General features: G+C 41.3%; 1 protein-coding gene across 15 annotated transcripts in view; it reads left to right on the plus strand.

Annotated features, from left to right (window-relative positions):
- ERC1 (ELKS/RAB6-interacting/CAST family member 1) overlaps positions 1-19083 on the plus strand; it is a 534923-nt gene that overhangs the window by 387110 nt on the left and 128730 nt on the right. For all 15 annotated transcript variants that reach the window (XM_050747035.1, XM_050747039.1, XM_050747032.1 and 12 more), the window contains one exon: positions 6588-6732. In XM_050747035.1, the coding sequence (XP_050602992.1) occupies positions 6588-6732 (145 nt within the window). The remainder of the gene's footprint in view (positions 1-6587; positions 6733-19083) is intronic.

Below are 19083 nucleotides of genomic sequence, written 5' to 3' on the forward strand. Positions count from 1 at the left end.
GAACAGCTGGGCAACCACCACAACAGACAGAAATGAAGTCAGAATCAGAGCAGCTATTGGTTCAAGATACGTTTCTTATGAGCCCACTCTGTGCTGGGAACTATTCTTAGCATTTGGGACACATCAGAGAATAAACCAGACGAAGATCCTGTCTTTGAGCAGTTTGTATTCCAGCCGTTCCTAAGCACAGGCTTTGGGCAAACGGCGAAGACGAGCAGATATGATCAGTGTGTCGAGTAACTGCAGCCCTGAATAAAATAAAACAAGAAAGCTGAAGCAGTTTCGGCTAATGCAATGTAGAACATTAACAATATTTGAAAGCTTTTAGTTTTCATAAGGTTGATGTAAGGATTAAATTACTCAGTTAAGGCCGGGCACGGTGGCTCAAGCCTGTAATCCCAGCACTTCAGGAGGCCGAGGCGGGCGGATCACGAGGTCAGCAGATCGCGACCATCCTGGCGAACACGGTGAAACCCCGTCTCTACTAAAAATACAAAAAAATTAGCCGGGCGTGGTGGCAGGTGCCTGTAGTCCTGGCTTCTTGGGAGGCTGAGGCAGGAGAATGGTGTGAAGCCGGGAGGCGGAGCTTGCAGTGAGCTGAGATCGCGCCACTGCACTCCAGCCGGGGCGACAGAGCAAGACTTCATCTCCAAAAAAAAAAGTAAAAATAGCAGCATTATGATAATACCTGAAAGATAGACACAACCGAAGTGTCCATGATGGATGAATGGATAAAGAAAATGTGGTATGTGCATGCAATGGAATATTGTTCAGCCTTGAAAAAGGAGATTCTGCCACATGCTACATGGATGAACCTTGAAAACATCATGTTAAGTCAAATGAGCCAGTCACAAAAAGACAAATACTGTTTGATTTCACTTACGGGAGGTACCTAGAGAAGTCAAATTCATAGAGATAGAAAGTAAGTGGTGACTGCCAGAGGCTGGGGGAGGTGGAAAAGAAGAGTTATTGTTTATGGGTGTAGTTTCACCTTTGTAAGATGAAAAGAGCTCTGGAGATTGGTTGCACAACAATCTAAATGTACTTTACTGAACGGTTCATGTATAAATGGTTATGGTAAATTTTATTTGTGTTTTACCACAACTAAAAAAAATCTAAAAGATAAAAAATTAATGAGCTAATAAATCGAAAGACCAATAAACCAGAAACGTTAAACAGTTTTAAGAGGTAAATCATAAACATACTATAATCAGAGAAACAGACCCTACCCATGTAGAAGAATCAAAAAACATTTACAGAGCAAATGCCTGTTAATATCATCCAAACTGTATAAGTGCTGAAAGAAGATGCTGAATGGAGAGAAATTAGCAGTTAAGTGAGAAGCCAGATTTTGAAGGAGAGAAAGCTACAGGCATTTCAGGCAGAGGACGTAACATAAACCTAAGTGAAAACACATAGCAGCTCCATGACAGAGTCCTTGGAAGACAATAGGGAAGAAATGGGTTAAAAAATTGTAGGTGATCCTGAATATTAGGCCACAATATTTGCTATGGCAAGAGACCTAATGACGGTGACCTTGGAAAAGTAGGACAGTATAGAATGATGGAGAAATCAGAGAAGAGGCTTTAAGAATAATGCAGGCCCAAGATAAAAGGGTGGGAGTGACCTGCACATACAAAACAGTGGGTACATTAAAAACTATTAGACAAGAAGAGCCAGCAAAACTTGGATATTAGCCAGTGAGAGCAGAGAAGAAATCAAATGATTTTAATGTGGTCAGCCTGTGGATCCAGGAATATGATGGCTCTATTAACATTAGAAGGGTAATTTGTTATGGTGGAAGGAAAAGTTAATTTCGTGTTGACATTTTACATTAAAGAGATATTTCTGGGCACCTAAATCAAGATGACCTACAGAGGACATAAGAGGTACAGGGACCAAAGATGGCGAGAGCAGGCATTTCAGTGAGGTCCACCCACAGAGGCTGTCCCATGGACTATGGTTTTCAGAGTTTATTTAAGTAGTGTGTCTACCGTAGCCTCTGAAACCTCTGCAAGGGAAGCTGAAGAATGTAGTCCTTAGAGGATATCTTCAGGAGAAGAGATAGAAGAGTAGAAGAGATATATTGGTAGTTTACTACTCACTCTTGATAGTTAATTGGTTAAATAACAAGGAAGGCAGCAGAATCAAAGGTTTATTTAGTCCATCAGCAAGAGAATCTAGATTTCAGATTTATCTTGAAATTAGAGTAAATTAAACTATTCCTACGTGTCTGTGACATTAAAATGTCCAGAGCTACTTATCTTGTTCTTGTTTTCATCTGGTATTTCTCCAGATGTTTTCAGTATTATAGAATGTATAGAACATGATTACACAATCATTCAATTCGGCATACTTGGTTGGAGGAGGAGCAAATAATAAACCTTGGTAACATCCCTTCATTCATACTCCTCTTTTTTTGTCTTGCATTTCTGTTAAACGCACACACATACTTAGGACTCATTCAGATTTTTAACCACCATATTCCAATGCTAATTATGGTCTCTTATTTACTGGCAGTGGAAGGCTAATGTGGTGGTGGTCTCAAGGATTCAGGAATATTATTCAAAAGCATTTTGAGCTCCATTTGCCTTTGATGTTTGCCTCCAGTTTCTGACATTTGCCCGGATGGGGGAAGGGGTAGAGGAGGTGGTCCTACTATTTCCTGAAGCCCAGATGCCGCAGCACAGTCCGTTTAGAGACATGTTGATTCTATTAGAATTTGCAGGTCAAAGGGCAGACTCAACTGGCCTGGTAGTTTCAAGCACCAGGGATAGAGTGAATAGACCACTGTAATGACTTAAAGTTGGATTTCTGCTGCTACCTACTCATTACGCTCGTAATGTGCACGTTGGTCATGCAGCGGGTGGGGGGATTACTAATCGCTTTGAAAGGTTTCATGTCCACATTTTCCTTTATTTTTTTTTTTTTTAAACTGTGGAAAAGAAGGGAACAGAACAAGGAGAGTAATTTGACGAGAAGAGCATTGCAGTTCTTATTTTGCCCTGGGCTTGTGGCATACATCTATTGCCGTTCACATTTTATGTGCTTGGATTACTCCCTCGGGACTCGTGGGAATGAAGTCAGAATGTGCTACAGTAGCAAGTCTGCTCTCTCTGTGGATGGTCTTCAGTTGGTGAAGCTCTTAAAGTCAGTGATTAATTCCTCTGAGGTTCCATTTCTTTAAACTATTTATATCAGTATTAGAATAGGTGATCTCAAACCACTGACTCAGATTAAAAGAAATTATAAAAAGGAATGATTTCTGGTAATTTTTATTTTCTTTATAGTTTTCTGTATCTTTCAGTTTTTCTTCAGTGACTGTGTACTGCTTTTATCAGAAAATACTTTTTGTCAAAGAAGCAATTATATGGATTAGACAGCTATTAAAATAAGATTTTTTTTCAATTTGCTTGTTTTTTTCGTTGTGAATTCCATTCCCTCTGAAAAGCAGAGTATTTTTAACATTTTTGAGTTTAGACACTCTCAAGTGTGCCTTGTAAAACTTAATCAGGTAAGTTCAACTATACCATGTCGTCCTTTCTAAGAGATGTATTTGAGGAACAGCAATTTTTCTTATTTCCTAAAAGTCTTTGCTGTTACTGTTTACTAGCTTTCACATTCTTACCTATCCTCCACTTTTTTTCCAAGAGGTGGTTCTCCCTCATAGTATCCACTTCAAATTTACCAGAATTGTAACCAAGCGAACAATACTGTCTTTGTCCCTTTTGGAAAATAAAAGAAAAACCCAAAAGCTGGTATACCTATCAAAGATAGACATTACTCAGAATTCACATGATTATGTGTACAATATATAATCAAAACATTTTATTCTGTTGACTATGAATTGCCCTTCTTAGGCACCTATACATGTAGCAATCAATGTCGGGAGCGTACGTTTTAAATGGAAAGGACAAAGCCATGACAGTCTGTTAGGGAAGTTTTGGAGGATGAGAGCTGTGGTCATAGGAGAGAAAGTTTGATTCTGTATAGTCCATAGCATGTTATCACTGCTCAGGAAAGAAACAGTATCAGTGAAATAAAATCTCTATTTGAATTGCATAAAAAATCCTTCCAATTGTGTGTCTTATTACAAAGACATTATTCCAGTGGCTCAGACTCCAATGCCACGTTCCTTAAAACTTTGAAATTAGAAATCTAAATTGTCATCTGATATTTCATATTGTGATTTGCAAATGTGGCATTTTACCCCAGAGATTAACTGTACCACACTAGCTGTCCAAGCACACCATTTATGAAAGAGCTTGGAATTCAGTCACGAAGCTTCAACAATATGGAATCATTTTTACCATGTCATATTACAATATTTTCCTTAAGCATAAAGTAGGCCTCAAGTCCGATCACCTTTGTCTTTTGCATTCAGCAAAGGTGCTGGTATTTCAATCTAATTAGATAGAGTAATTTATCTGTCATTCATCTGCTGCTGCTATTTCAGTCTATTTAGATAATTTATCTGTCATACATCTGCTGCTGCTTGCCTGCTACTAAATGTGTGATTCTGACTATTGGTGCACAGAAATGTAGCGCCCTTACTGGGAAAGCCCGCTGCTGCTTCCAGCTTGGTCAGTCTTCGAGCTTCCCAAAAGGGAACAGATGACCGCAATCAACAGGAAGCTGCATCGTTAGACCATCTTGAACCCTTTCACCTTTAAGCTCATTTCGCCACTTAACATATTTTTTTCAAGTGGTCCATGGATATATTTAGACTGTCATTATCCCTTTAGTGTTGACTGGATCCTCGTGGTGTAAGTTGCCTGCCGTTTCTTAGAATTACGTAGTGTGGGGACAGTGCGACGAGGACCTTCTCTCCTCTTCCAGCTGCAAAACCAGTGAAACGGATCTTTATTTCCATGATGTAAACCGAGCATACATCTTCCACTGTTAGTTTTGCTTTCAGAGTTGAGTATACCTACGCATCCAGAATAAAGAATAGCCATTAGAATATTCAGTAGACAGATAGTCTTCCAGTTTGTGGCTAAACTAAAACTCTTCCATATGACTGCTATTGAGGCTCAATTATCTTAACAAAAGACAGAAGCAAGGTTAAACTTGGGCAATGCATTCTCAGATTCAGCATTTCCTCAGGTCAAAAGCTCAGGCCACTTATATAGTTCCTATAAATCAAACATGTCTTCTTTCATAAAAGATGAGCCGCTGACAAATGCATTTTGGATTATGAAACTAATTGTTCACCAACTTTGTTATGATTATTTTGTAAATTTCTTACATCAGCCTCCCCTCTAAATCCACCTTTTTTTTCTTTGGACACAAACCATAAAGTAATTATTAGCTAAACCATAAGGAATCTGTAAAGTTTAAATTACTGTTTCAAAGTGTGCAGATCATTGCCAATAAAGCCACAACTGCAAACTTATTTGCATTGATGAGATAAAATGAATGATCGATGTTCATAATGCACCAGGAATAGACGGCTGTGTCTCCATATCCACTTTATTAAAGTTCGCGGTTCGTTGTACACTGTATGCATGAAAATGTTTTCAGTGTCAGTAATGCCTCAAGTGGTCTGGAAGCTACAGAATAATTATCAAAGGAATAAATTAAATGGATAAAGTATGTAAGTGACAGGATTAGTCTTACAGAAAGTAACTTTGTTTACTTTTCAAGTTCAACTGCAACTATAGGAACTCTTTAAAATATAAAATGAAACACTAAGTTCTTACTAATATAGTTTTTTTTTTAAGGTTAACAATTTTTATTTATTTATTTTTTTTGAAATGGGGTCTCAGTTTGTCCACCCATGCTGGAGTACAATGGTGCCATCTCAGCTCACTGCAACCCCACCTCCCAGGCTCAAGAGATCCTCCTGCCTTAGTCTCCCGAGTAGTGAGTAGTGAGTAGCTGGGACCATAGGCGTGTGCCACTGCACCCAGCTAATTTTTGTGGGGTTTTGCCATGTCGCCTAGGCTGGTCTCAAACTCCTGGCCTCAAGTGATCCACCCGCCTCAGCCTCCCAAAGTGCTGGGATTACAGGCACAAGCCACCACACCTGGCCTAAATATTTTTTAAACTTTATTTTATCGTAGTAAGAAGACTTAACGTGGGATCTACCCTCTTAATCACTTAAGTGTACAATGTAGTATATTGTTAATTACAGGGAGAACGCCACACAGCAGATCTCTAGAACTTACTCATCTTACGTAACTTAGGCCTTATGCCCACTGATTAGCAACTCCCCGTTTCCCCCTCTCTCTCTCTTGCAACCACCGTTCTACTCTCCGTTTGCGTGAGTTTGACTATTTTAGATACCTCATGTAAATGGAATCATGTAGTATTTGTCCGTCTGTGACTGCCTTATTTCACTTAGCCTAATATAGGGGAACTTATTAAGATAGCAATATAACAACATGATACAGACATGTAGAGTCAGATTAGCCTGAATGGGATTCCTGGCTGTACCATTGACTCCAAGTGTGAACTTGGGCAAGCTGTGTAAACTCTGAAACTCTTGGTTTTATTACCCTTAAAATGGGGGTAATGATAATAGTAACTTCGAAGAAGTGTTAGAAGGGGTAAATCACACTGGTGGCATTTTCTTTCTTTTGCAGGCAAGAAGCTCTTCTGGCTGCCATTAGTGAAAAGGATGCCAATATAGCCCTCTTGGAGCTTTCGTCCTCTAAGAAAAAGACCCAGGAGGAAGTGGCTGCACTGAAGCGGGAGAAGGATCGTCTGGTACAGCAGCTTAAGCAGCAGGTATTATTAAATGCCAGGAGGAGGGTCAGTGGGGCCAGCCTTCACACTGTCTCTCCACGGGTCTCTGCCAGCTTGTACTTTAAGGTCTCTTGTTTCCTATTAGACATCTGATCCTTGGAGCTAGTTAGTTTCCATCATTAGAGACTTTGTACCTCCACAAATCTGTATCTAGGAAATGCAGAGCATTCTTGGTAAGAGGGCTGTTTTGGACAATGTCACAGGTCTTCTGTGAGAATGTTTTTTAACTTTGTACAACGGATTGTAGAAATTAGTGAAATTAGCCCATTTGACATGAAAAGGCTTTTTTTTTTAAACATCCAGCAAGATTTCTATGATAGCAGCCTCTAAGGATATTTTCATGAAAAGATTTTCAGTTATTCAGGATTGGGTAAGCTCTGAAGATAAGAACAAAGGTTGGCCCTTTTCTTTTCCAGCCTAAATGCTCTCAAAATTTAATGCTTTAGTATTCATGTAACGCCTTTTGTTTGTGAAAATAAAAGCTAAAATTTTCCCCTTTGATGATGGTTGCAAGGAGTGTGAATGTCCCTAATACACAAAACCATCAACTTAAAAATCGTTAAAATGATAACGTTTTATATTAGACATATTTTTCCACAATAAAAAAAATGGGGGAAAACATTTCCCTTTGAAGATAAGGAGAGTGCTGGATGTTTACCTCGGAGCCCTGCTTGAGCTTCAGCGCTCCTCACTGAGTGCTCCTGGCTGTGCGCGGCGCCCGCGTCCCCGCCTCCGTGACTTCTCCTGCATTCCCAGTCACGCTGTCTGTACATTTTGGCTGACCAGGTGTGCTCTTCTCCCTCAAGTCGTGAGACCAAGAAAGAGCTTTTCAAGTAAAGAAAGTTCTTTTTTTCTATTTTTGGAGGTCAGTCATCAACTGATGGTATTTTGGTATAATGTTTACATTAACAAGAATCAATATTTAAACAACGAAGTTATTTTCTCTGTGGATCAAATTAAACCTGCTTAGAAATAGACTTTATATGTATTTATGTTGCACACTTTGCTGAGAAAATACCAAAAGATGTCTTTTTTCGGCAGGATGGATAGTTGACCTGCAAAAAGTAACCCATTGCTCATTCACAAGTGAAAGAAAACTTTTCCAGGGACCTAAAATACCTTTTAGCAAGAAGAGGAAATCATCTAATATTTTGACTACCTGTTATGTAAAATAGGAAGAATGTGCTTATTATTAAAGACATCCATCCAGTAGTTGAAAACTGAAATTTGGCTCATCAAGGCTGATCATAGCAAATTGGAGGATATTATTGAAGAAGGGAGTTCACTGCTATCTGAGTTTATATATTTAGCAGTATCAGTTATCTTAAGTAGTTAGGCTTGAATACATAGGCCTATGATTTAAGCGGTTCATGATCCCTTCACTTAAGGCACCAAATAGAATTGAGTATCTAGCAGACCAGAATACCGTACCTCATTCACAGTGGTTTTTGATTACTGGCCTCTGAAGACCATATGTTTTCGTTATGTGAAAATTAAGGAAATTGGCCGAGCACGGTGGATCACGAGGTCAGGAGATCGAGGCCATCTGGCCAACATGGTAAAAGCCCATCTCCACTAAAAATACAAAAATTAGCTGGATGTGGTAGCGGGCGTCTGTAGTCCCAGCTACTTGGGAGGCTGAGGCAGGAGAATCACTCAAGTCCAGGAGGTGGGGGTTGCAGTGAGCCGAGATCACGCCACAGCACTCTAGCCTGGCGACAGAATGAGACACCGTCTCAAAAAAAAAGAAAAAAGAAAAAGAAAATTACGGAAATTAATTAATCTGTAAGCTTATAACCTTAGAAGGAAGTAGCTAAGAAATTCTCAGTGTCTTTATATCAAACCATATGCCTTGAATTTTCTGTAGTGATGTGTCCTGTATACAGAGAAAAATAATAACAGTTCTCAGGAGTCCTTCCTACAGCCATCTCCTGCCTCCCTTTTACATTCCTGCCCTTTCAGAATGTATCTGGATGCTGTGAGCAAGAAGGAAGGAGTCTTGCCAAAGGCATTTGATTCTTTAATTCCTCCAAGAGTGTGTACTAACTTTTGGACAAGGGAGAGGCCTTTTGGAAAGAGGATATGGCATCAATGCTGTTTTAATTTAAAGCTTCTAGTCCTTGAATTGCTGGAATGTGCCTCAATCTAAAGGCTATTTCCTAACAGGGAAGCCGTCAGCTCTGACCAGACTTTCCAGCAAATGGAGCTGCCGCCGCCTGATAGGCTCTCGGCGTTCACATGTGGTTCCTGTCGTCAGAAAGAGGGGAAGCAATGAGGGATATATAGATTTGGGGTTCACCTTCTAATATGGTCCCAATTTACTTATCCCCTCTAACCACCCCCCCACCCCCCCAGGGTAACTTGTCTCCTTGACTCATTCATGGCAAAGCAGCACTTGGAGAGGCTGCATCAGAGGAAGGGGCCAGGGCCAGTGAAAAAAATAAAAACGAAAGGCTGTCTAACAAGCTCCAGATGTTCTGTGGTGGGTGCCAACCCGTGTGTTCAGACCTTAAGTCATGAAGAAGCCCTGCTGTGATTGTCAGGTCCCCGCACGAGATTTCGTGTAAACTCAGATAGAACCCTGGAAAGCACTAATACAATCTGTTTAGTCACAGCAGCTGTCACCAGATGGCCTTTCTCTCAGCATTATTTTCTTCTTTTCACCTCCAGAATTTTACAGCCTCCATATTGTACTGGCTGCTCGTGTGAAATCTGGTTTTGCCGCTGTGTGCTCCACACAGATGTGTCATAGGCAGGCTGGGCTCTTCAGGACAGGCTGGGATTTTTTTTTTTTCTTCCTGTTTTTAAGAGTCGACTATAACAGTATAAAAGTAAAGGCTACAAACTTAAACGGATTTGGTTTGAATCTAGATAATCTCATTTACAACTATAATTTTGTAATCCTCTACATTAGAATTAATTGTCATATAATATATTCTTTGATTCCAATATTTGGTAGGCATGGGGGATACAAAGGCACAGTACTCGTCCTAAAGGAACTCACAGGCTAATGCATCAAACACTGGTTGTTCTAGACACTTGGAAGACATTCTGTATTAGTCCGCTTTCACATTGCTTTAAAGTACTACCTGAGACTGGGTAATTTAAAGAGGAGGTTTAATTGACTCACAGATCCACATGGCTGGGGAGCCCTCAGGAAACGTACAATCATGGTGGCAGGTGAAGAGGTAGCAAGGCACATCTTACATGGTGGCAGGAGAGAGGGAGTGATCAAGCGAGGAACTGCCACACCCTTTTAAACCATCAGATCTCGTGAGAACTCACTATCTTGACAACAGCAAAGGGGAAATCTGCCCGCGTGATCCAGTCACCTCCCACCAGGCCCCTCCCCTGACACTTGGGGATTACAGTTTGAGGTGAGGTTTGGGTGGGGACACAGAGCCAAATCGTATCACATTCTGTGGAAGGTAGTCCTGGCCTTGCCAGCTTTTTCTGCTGACAGCTTTAGCAGCTCATCCAAACATTATGTAACTTATTTACCCATTCACTTCAGATTTACCTCACAGAGTTGGCGTGAAATTAAATAAGATAGCAAACCTAAAGTGCCTAGAATCCCCACTTCCATTCTCTATCACTGATAGCCCTGTTCATGGTGAGAACTGTGCCGTGGGTGACACACAGTGCATTGAGGGAGGGGTAGTCTCAGGAAGCATGGCTCTCATGCTTTTTTTTTTTTTTTTTTTGAGACAGAGTTTCGCTCTTTTGCCCAGGCTGGAATGCAGTGGCACGATCTTGGCTTACTGCAACCTCCGCCTCCTGGGTTCAAACAATTCTCTGCCTCAGCCTCCTGAGTAGCTGGGATTACGAGTGCCCGCCTCCATGCCCGGCTAGTTTTTTGTAATTTTAATAGAGACAGGGTTTCACCATCTTGACCAGGCTGATCCTGAACTCCTGATCTCGTGATCCACCCGCCTCTGCCTCCCAAAGTGCTGGGATTACAGGCGTGAGCCACCGCCCCCAGCCTGGCTCTAATTCTTGGTTATTTCTAACCACTTTATTTAAATGTGCAGACTCACATAGTGTTCAGAATTATACAACTAGCACATGGTGTTCCACTTCTCTGAGGAAGAACGTATTTCTCAGGGCAGTTAGGAAAAAGAGGTAGAGTTACTTTTTATCCTTCCTTTTTTCCACCTGTTCTTTTTAATGATATGACTCTAATATAGAATTTTTAAAAAATAATTCTAAATTCTAATATGTCTTTCTTAAATTTTAAATTTTCGTCACTGAAGAACATTTAAATGCCCATCTGCCTGAAGTCCTCAACATTAGGAAAATGATAACTCCCAAGCATACATCCCGTCTCACTCGCCTTCTAGTTCTGTGATTTTCCATGTTACCCGCCTGTTCTAAATACCAACATTAGGAAAATGATAACTCCCAAGCATACATCCCATCTCACTCGCCTTCGAGTTCTGTGATTTTCCACGTTACCCGCCTGTTCTAAATACCAACATTAGGAAAATGATAACTCCCAAGCATACATCCCATCTCACTCGCCTTCGAGTTCTGTGATTTTCCACGTTACCCGCCTGTTCTAAATACCAACATTAGGAAAATGATAACTCCCAAGCATACATCCCGTCTCACTCGCCTTCTAGTTCTGTGATTTTCCACGTTACCCGCCTGTTCTAAATACCAACATTAGGGAAATGGTGACTCCCAAGCATACATCCCATCTCACTCGCCTTGGAGTTCTGTGATTTTCCACGTTACCCGCCTGTTCTAAATACCAAAATTAGGAAAATGGTAACTCCCAAGCATGCATCCCATCTCACTCGCCTTCTAGTTCTGTGATTTTCCACGTTACCCGCCTGTTCTAAATACCAACATTAGGAAAATGATAACTCCCAAGCATACATCCCGTCTCACTCGCCTTCGAGTTTTGTGATTTTCCACGTTACCCGCCTGTTCTAAATACCAACATTAGGAAAATGATAACTCCCAAGCATACATCCCGTCTCACTCGCCTTCTAGTTCTGTGATTTTCCACGTTACCTGCCTGTTCTAAATATCCCCGAGTAGTATAACTTTTCATAATTCTGTGAAAATAGAGCAGTGACAACAATGGCCACCACGTACCACTTGACTGCAGTGTGCAGGGCACAAGGGCTGTATATCACAGGATCTTCCCCACAGCTCTGGATAGTATCTTCGTTATGTAGAGGAAGCACTTCAGACCCAAAAACGTTAAAATTGTGGCTAAATTTCCATGAAGACTAAGTGGTGGACCCAGAATTAGAAGTGATTCTCTTCTCTCCCTTACCATCTTATGTGAAGATTCCAGATGGTTGGTAATTAGATTGTATTAGAATTAGAATAATACAAACAATGCTATTTTATGTTTTTATGATACTCGTTTGTTTCCCTGAGAGACAGAAAAGGGTGTCTATTTATACTCCAGCCCTTCCCCTCTCTGTCGATAAAGAACCAGAAACAAAAAAGAAATGGTGTGATTTGTTTCCCTTGGGTTTCCCTTTTCCCTGTTCTAGGTTGAGCATCACCTTTCTGTACACGAGGTCTTTCTCCCGTCGTCCCAGCATTACTTCCTTGAGATTACATCAGGTGATCCAGTTGGTCTTGGGAATGATCCTGTATTCTTCAGTCAAGCATTTTCATAGAGTAGTTTTCTACTGTGTTATGTGTATTTTGCTTGCTTAATCCTCCGAAGACCGCTTCATTTCCCTAATCACTAAGTTCTTGATGGAAAGAGTATTTCACTATTGCCCCAAGTACTTTCAGTAGGTGTGGTGTAAAAAAATACCTGAATCAAGTGAATAATATTTTGCGTACCTGTCTTTTATTAACTTCTGTCCACTCTCTAGTTAACAATTTTTAGTCTCTCGTGGCACTGCATATGATGCCTTGTATGATACCTTTACTCTTGTTGTTTCATCAGGTAAAGTTGAGTACTTTGACATTCGCTGAGTAGGTCGGGAAACCCAGCCTATGCTCTGAATTGGCTGTTTCTGCGGTCTAGCAGACGTTCTGGCACACATTCACGCATCTATGAACCCACATTTGTACATGCTTTCACACTTCCCCATCCCTGTTAGAATGCTGGTTACCGTAATAACAGATTCAATGCTCTGTCCACATATCCCACTCAGAAACAATTTGTCCCCTAAGATGGACTCACTATCTTTTGATTCATTTATTTAGGGTTATTTTGCTCCTTCGTTGTTAGTGAATAGAAAATGTATATAGGTTAATGCCTTTCTTATTTTGACTTTAACTTTCCTCACATGATATAGGACTTGCCATTGGCCCACCTTTAAATGACTGTGTATCATCTATCTTTTCCTCCTCGTGGCATTAAAGGCTACTGTCTACTATAGTAGCATGGTGTACTAATTATGAAGTTGTGGTTGAAAAGACACTTTTATCATCACCACTGTAGGCACTTGGAACTTTCCAAATAAATCATTATTTGGACGAAAATTTCCCAGGCTTATTATTTATTGGTACAAAGGTGAATACCTTTTGGAAGGTTCAGTAAACTCCTTTTGTTTGGAACTTAGGGTTATGACAACAGTAAAATAGTATCGTTTCAGCTTTCAGTTTTGGTGGACATGTGCTTTGCTCACAGCTTTCATGAGAGAAAGTGCAGTTTCGTTATTAATTCTTCTCCAGCCAAACTCAAGTCATTTGCTGGTTTGAAATGTGTCTTCTTTACTATCTCAGAGTTTTGAGTGAAGAATATAAGTTGTTTTGTATGTGAAAAATGTGATTTGTTCTTATTTACTAAAATTTGGGAAGAACTGGCTTAACATTGATCTGAAGAATGTAGGGGTCACATACTTTTTTTAAAAAAACGCTCAAATCTGATTTTCAAATTCTTAGCCCAGGGTCCTGACCACTCCCCATTGGAGCAATATTTAGGACCACCAAGCTGGAAGACAATAAATAATTGGATTCTTACATGTCAAACTGATTGTTGGCTCTCTGTAGTATACATGAATTGTTTTTGAAGGAAGCTAAAATCCTGTGAAGACATACTAATCATCTAATATGAACCCAGTTAGATGAAAATCACCTTTTGGGACTTATTCTGTTCTATGAAAAAAAAAAATTATATGAAAAGTTCTCCCAACTAGCCAAGCAAATAGACCTGTCTGTAGTCTACTTAGTGATTTAAAGCCTTTTCCTTAGAAATGAAATCCATGATGGAAGCTTCTTGCCAATAAGAATAATGGAGAATCAACCTTTAAAGCCACATACATGACATAAAATCTCAAGTTGCCATTATTCCGTATTGTCATACGGAATAGAGAGACGTGGCTCAGTTTTATTAACTACTTTCCCTTCCTTTCCTCTGTCCTATGTTCTGAACCAACAGAGGACTAAATTTTCTTACAGAGGCAGAAAGTTAAGACTTAAGATTTAAGGAATATGAGGGTAGGGTGTACCTTGTTGACTGTTATATTATTGCATCTGAGCCTTCAGATGACATCCTGAAATAAATCGCATAGTTAGGGTATTTTATACCTATCATTATCATTAGGGGCTTCGCGGTTTTGACAAATACACTATCAAAGGGAAGCACGTCACAAGGAACACCTACTAGCAGGTCAAATATTGACTAATCTAGGGAGTATATTGTGTGATATTTTGGTCTGATTTTTCACTTTCAGTTTGTTGCTGTAATACACATACGGAATTTTTAAAATATATGTATTTTAGATTTATGCCGTGTTTGTAAATTCCCATAAATACATAAAAGGGCCATGCTAAGCTGTCTTTGGGGTGGCCACACTAGTGTATTTTCCTCTCACATTTTGCCATAAGCAGCAAGAAGAAACCAGGCCCACACCTTCAGCACTTTAACTGGAAATCTACTTAGCCGGATCTCGCAGTTCATTCAGCACATTCTCCACTTTTCACACAGCTGCAGGTGACGTTGTTGCTAACGTTCTGGTACCGCATATCAACGATCCCAGTAACAAGTTCTTCGCTTCCCTTTAAGATCCAGCGGCAGCCTCCTGAAAACCCCCATTTGAGCAAACAGCCAAAATTCAGGGCACTTGAGGTTTGCATTAGTGCTCTCCTCAGAATCTTTCCAAGTCTTCCAGCTTCCGCCCACTGCCCAGTTCCAAAGCCACGCTGGCGTTTGAAGTTTTGTTACAGTGTTACCCCCATTCCCAGTTATGCCAGAATCTGTTAGTTATCTATTACTGCATAAAAATTACTCTTAACTTAGTGGCTTAAAGTAATCGTTATTGTCTCACACAGTGACTGAGCGCCAGGAATCTCCACGCAGCTTAGCAGGTGGTTCTGACTCGGGGTCCCTTATGAGTGTACAGTCAGGCTCTTGGTATTCAGTCATCTGAAGGGTTGGCTAGGGATGGAGGACCCACTTCCAAATTCATTTGTGAATTTATTTTTATTTTTATTTTTTATTCTTTTTATTTTTTATTTTTATTTTTTTTATTTTATTTGTTTATTTTTTTTTGGCTAGAGAGCATTTATTACAAACAAAATTGAGGTAAAAGAAGCTGACCCAGAAGCCACGCCCACCCAGGCTGGGCCATCTCTACTTGCCCCACACCAGTCCCTGAGCACCTCGGGCCCAAAGCAGCCCCCGGAGGACAGACGTGTCCTGCACACTGAGGTAGCTGCATCTTAAGCCCCTACAACTCCCTAGGGTTGCCCAGTTCCCACACAGATCCCTGTCTGGAGGGGAGGAGGAGGGAGGGGCAGGCAGGTGGAGCCCTAGCTTCAGGTGGGGCATACCCCACGCCCCAACAAACATTCCAGCCTCTTAGGCTGGGCGCTTTCCTGCCTGCCCACCCAGCCAGCCATGGGACAGCAGGGTGGCCACCAGAGGCAGCGTGCCAGGGCAAGAGGTCACGGCTGCTTCGGGCAGTCCTCGGTCACCCTCTGGGAGGCCAACTCGACCAGCACATTCTGCAGGTAGTTGGGGTTGGGGTAGCCGTGGCCTGTCATGTTGCAGTCCATCTCTGTCTTGTGGTAGATCTCATTCCACACCACAGTATCGCTATCACCCATGGTACTGGACGTGCCCACTGTGAAGATGAGCCACCTTTTCTAGGGCACCTTCGGGAGCTCCAGGACCTTGTGGCCCTGGATGTTGTCTGGATGGTAACACTGGCAGGGAAACCCTCTGGCAGTAAATGGCTTTCCAGGGTTGGGGTGCTCGGGTCCCTGGATGTCATGCGGAATGTTGTAAACTGTGAGGATGGTCCCGCAGTCCTCGTGGCCAGGGAGTGACATCTGGAACCTTAACACCACCATCTTCCCCTGGAGCAGGGTCCCTGTTTTCTCTCCAGAGATGATTTGGCTCTCTACCATACAGACTCCTCTGTAGGGTTACTTAGGACACGAGGGCCAGCTTCTCCAGAACAAGTGACCCGAGAAAGGAAGAGAACAACCAAAACAGAATTTGCAGCGTCTTCCATAACCTAACCTCAGAAGTGACATACCATCACCTCCGCCTTACTCTGTTGATCGCACAGACCAGCCCTTATGTCCTATGGGAGGGGGCAGCACAATGTTGCAAACACCTGGAGACAGAGATCCTTGCAGCCATCCTGAGGGCTGACTGCCACAGCAAGTGCGTGAATAAACAAACGTGGTATGTTCATGCAGTGAAATGCTGCTCAGCAGTGGATAGAAATGAACTACAGACACACAACAGGGTGGACGAATCGCAAAGACACACCGAGCAAAAATGGAGACACAGAAAAGTACACACTGTGTGATTCCACCATACTCTGTAGTGTAAGAAAGCAAATCAGACAACAAAGCAGAACTTACTTCATCTTTTCTTCCCCTCGTCAGCTCACTTGAGAGGCCTGCAGGGGGAAAGGGACAAGTTCCATTCTCTTTCACTCCTCTGCCTTCTTCATCTTCTGATGCTGCTTCTCTGGCCAGCATTGTTTCCTTTGGGGTGGAGCAGCAGCCAAAAGACACAAACCTGACAGCTCTCTGTAACATCACTTGACCCACAGAAAGCGCGTGCATCCTTGCCCTGCCAAATGGTAAGAAACAGGCTGCCTCGATACTTCTGTTTCCATCTGCCATCTGTCTCCTCCTCAGATAAGCACCAGGCAGATCAACAAGTCTGATGCCTGAGTAGATACAAAACGAAGGAATGAGATGTCAGTCTCCTTGACTTGTACTCACACCCAATCTTTAGGAGTGGTTCTCTTTGAGCCCTCTGTCTCTTAGCTAAGGCAAAGGGGGCCTTCTCGTGAATGAACACACAACTCTCCATGCGACAAGTCCTTCTTCCAGCCTTAACACCAGCTCACACCAGTCTTAGATGGATGTAGGGGCACCTGCTGAGACATTGGACTGCTGACAATAGTGCCTTTTCGGCCACTGGCCACTGAGCTGCCTTTATACACGTTGGTTGCTTAGCTCTTTTTTGTCACCTGCTTTGGGCCTTGGTCACCAATTCTGTAACAACTGGAAAAGCCCACTCATCATACTATTAAAACTGTTTTACATTCTAAAAGAAGCTAACAGTGGTAATAAAACCACAGAGAGCTCCTGAGTTGTCAGTGAATAAAGGGAAAATCAAATAGCAAGTGTTGTAGCAGCTTAAGTGCTGCAGAAATCGTGGGAGTAAAATGTTGTAAACATCTGTTCATCTCACTTGGTTTAAATTCTTGATAATGAGGCCAGCCTCTGAGAGCATTTATGTACTCCTTTGTTTTATATATAGATCTGTTATTTATAATGCCAGGTGCCTGTTTTATGACTGAGAAGACATTCCTCAAAACACATCTGTGTTAGGCACTGCCAGGGCCCCTTCACCTTGCTTGTCCTTGATGGTGCCTACGTCATACTGTATCTGCTGTGTACATGAGTATCAGCCTCCCAGCTGTCCTGTATGGTATTATCTCCTTGAGGGTGACTGTTGTTTTATCCTAGAAAATGAAAACTTTGCTTAGAATATTCAGAATTTGACAGAAGAATACAATTCAGAAAATACAGAAGATTACAGTTCAGTCTGCATTTAATAATTCAATGGCCCTTATTTTTTTAATGTTCTTATTTATTTTTAATAGAGCCAGAGACTCACTCTTGCCCAGGCTGGAGTGCAGTGTGTAATCGTAGCCCCTGGCCTCAAGCCATCCTCCCACCTCGACCTCCCAAAGTGCTGAGATTACACACATGAGCCACCACAACTGGCCTCAATGGCCCCTACTGACTAGTTAAGATAAAAATGTTAATCTTTTAAAAACTATTTTATCTCCTTTCAACCCTAAGTTTGTGTATATTAAGTACTCAAATGTATATACTTCTTCCTCTGAACCATTACAAACACTAAGATCAACTAGATTGTTCCTACTGATGGTCTCCAGATTGTTTTGAAAGGAGCTAGATGCAAACCATTTTTCATCCACTGTCCTCACTTCTGGAATTGCCTTGCACTTCCTCAGCTTAATCTCTACTTTAAACTTCTCTTCAAATCATCATCATAGGCTGGAATTTCCTAGCCTGAAGTCAGTATTTTTCCTTATCATTAGCAACGCTATTCTGTCCTTCACATATTCATTTTCCCCTGGGCTTAAGTTGAACAAATGAGAAGAAAGGAGAAAGGGAGGGAGCAGAGAGAAAGAGAAAGAAACTTTTCATGTGGACCAGAGTTGTTGATTGTATTTATTCTTTATGTTAAGCCAAGTTATTCTTGGTGTGATTATTTGTTCGAATCTAAGAATTCCCATTCTATGACCATTCCTGTCTATTTTTCCTGTATGTATAGTGTGGTAGAATAGAAATAACACTACACCGAGAGTCTGGAGACCTGAGCTCTAGATCCGACTCTACTGATAACTAAGTATTTAATCGTGAACGTAGTAACACCGTCAAAAAATATCAAACACTTCACACTTTACAAGGTACTATTGGGATACTCAATAGCGCCTAACCCTAGGGCTGTATGGGCCAGGCAGGTGTCGTAAATAAAAGGAGTGAGTGAAGTGGTTTCAGGCCACAGGAGAAAGGGAACTGTGATAAACTAGGGACCACACAGTGTTGTCTACAGAGGCAGGCACGTTTAATTCCAGCTCTTGTGACCATGTTAGATGTGAGTCCTGTGTTACTCAGGCATCCATTTTTCCCTGGAGAATTCAGATTTTTATATAAATCTCTTTATGTCTAAGTGTCGGCAGCTAAAGTATTTTTTATTTTTATATAAATCAGGCCACAAGGCTGATTTAATTTTATTTGTTTTAACACAAATAAGGCCACAAGCTGCCTAACTTGCCTCTTTGGGCTTTATCTTCCTCATCTATAATATTGGGTGGATAGATCAAATGATTTTAAAGTCTAAAATTCATT

The sequence above is a fragment of the Macaca thibetana genome, chromosome 11, assembly GCF_024542745.1.
Source record: "Macaca thibetana thibetana isolate TM-01 chromosome 11, ASM2454274v1, whole genome shotgun sequence".
Classification (NCBI taxonomy): Eukaryota; Metazoa; Chordata; class Mammalia; order Primates; family Cercopithecidae; genus Macaca; species Macaca thibetana.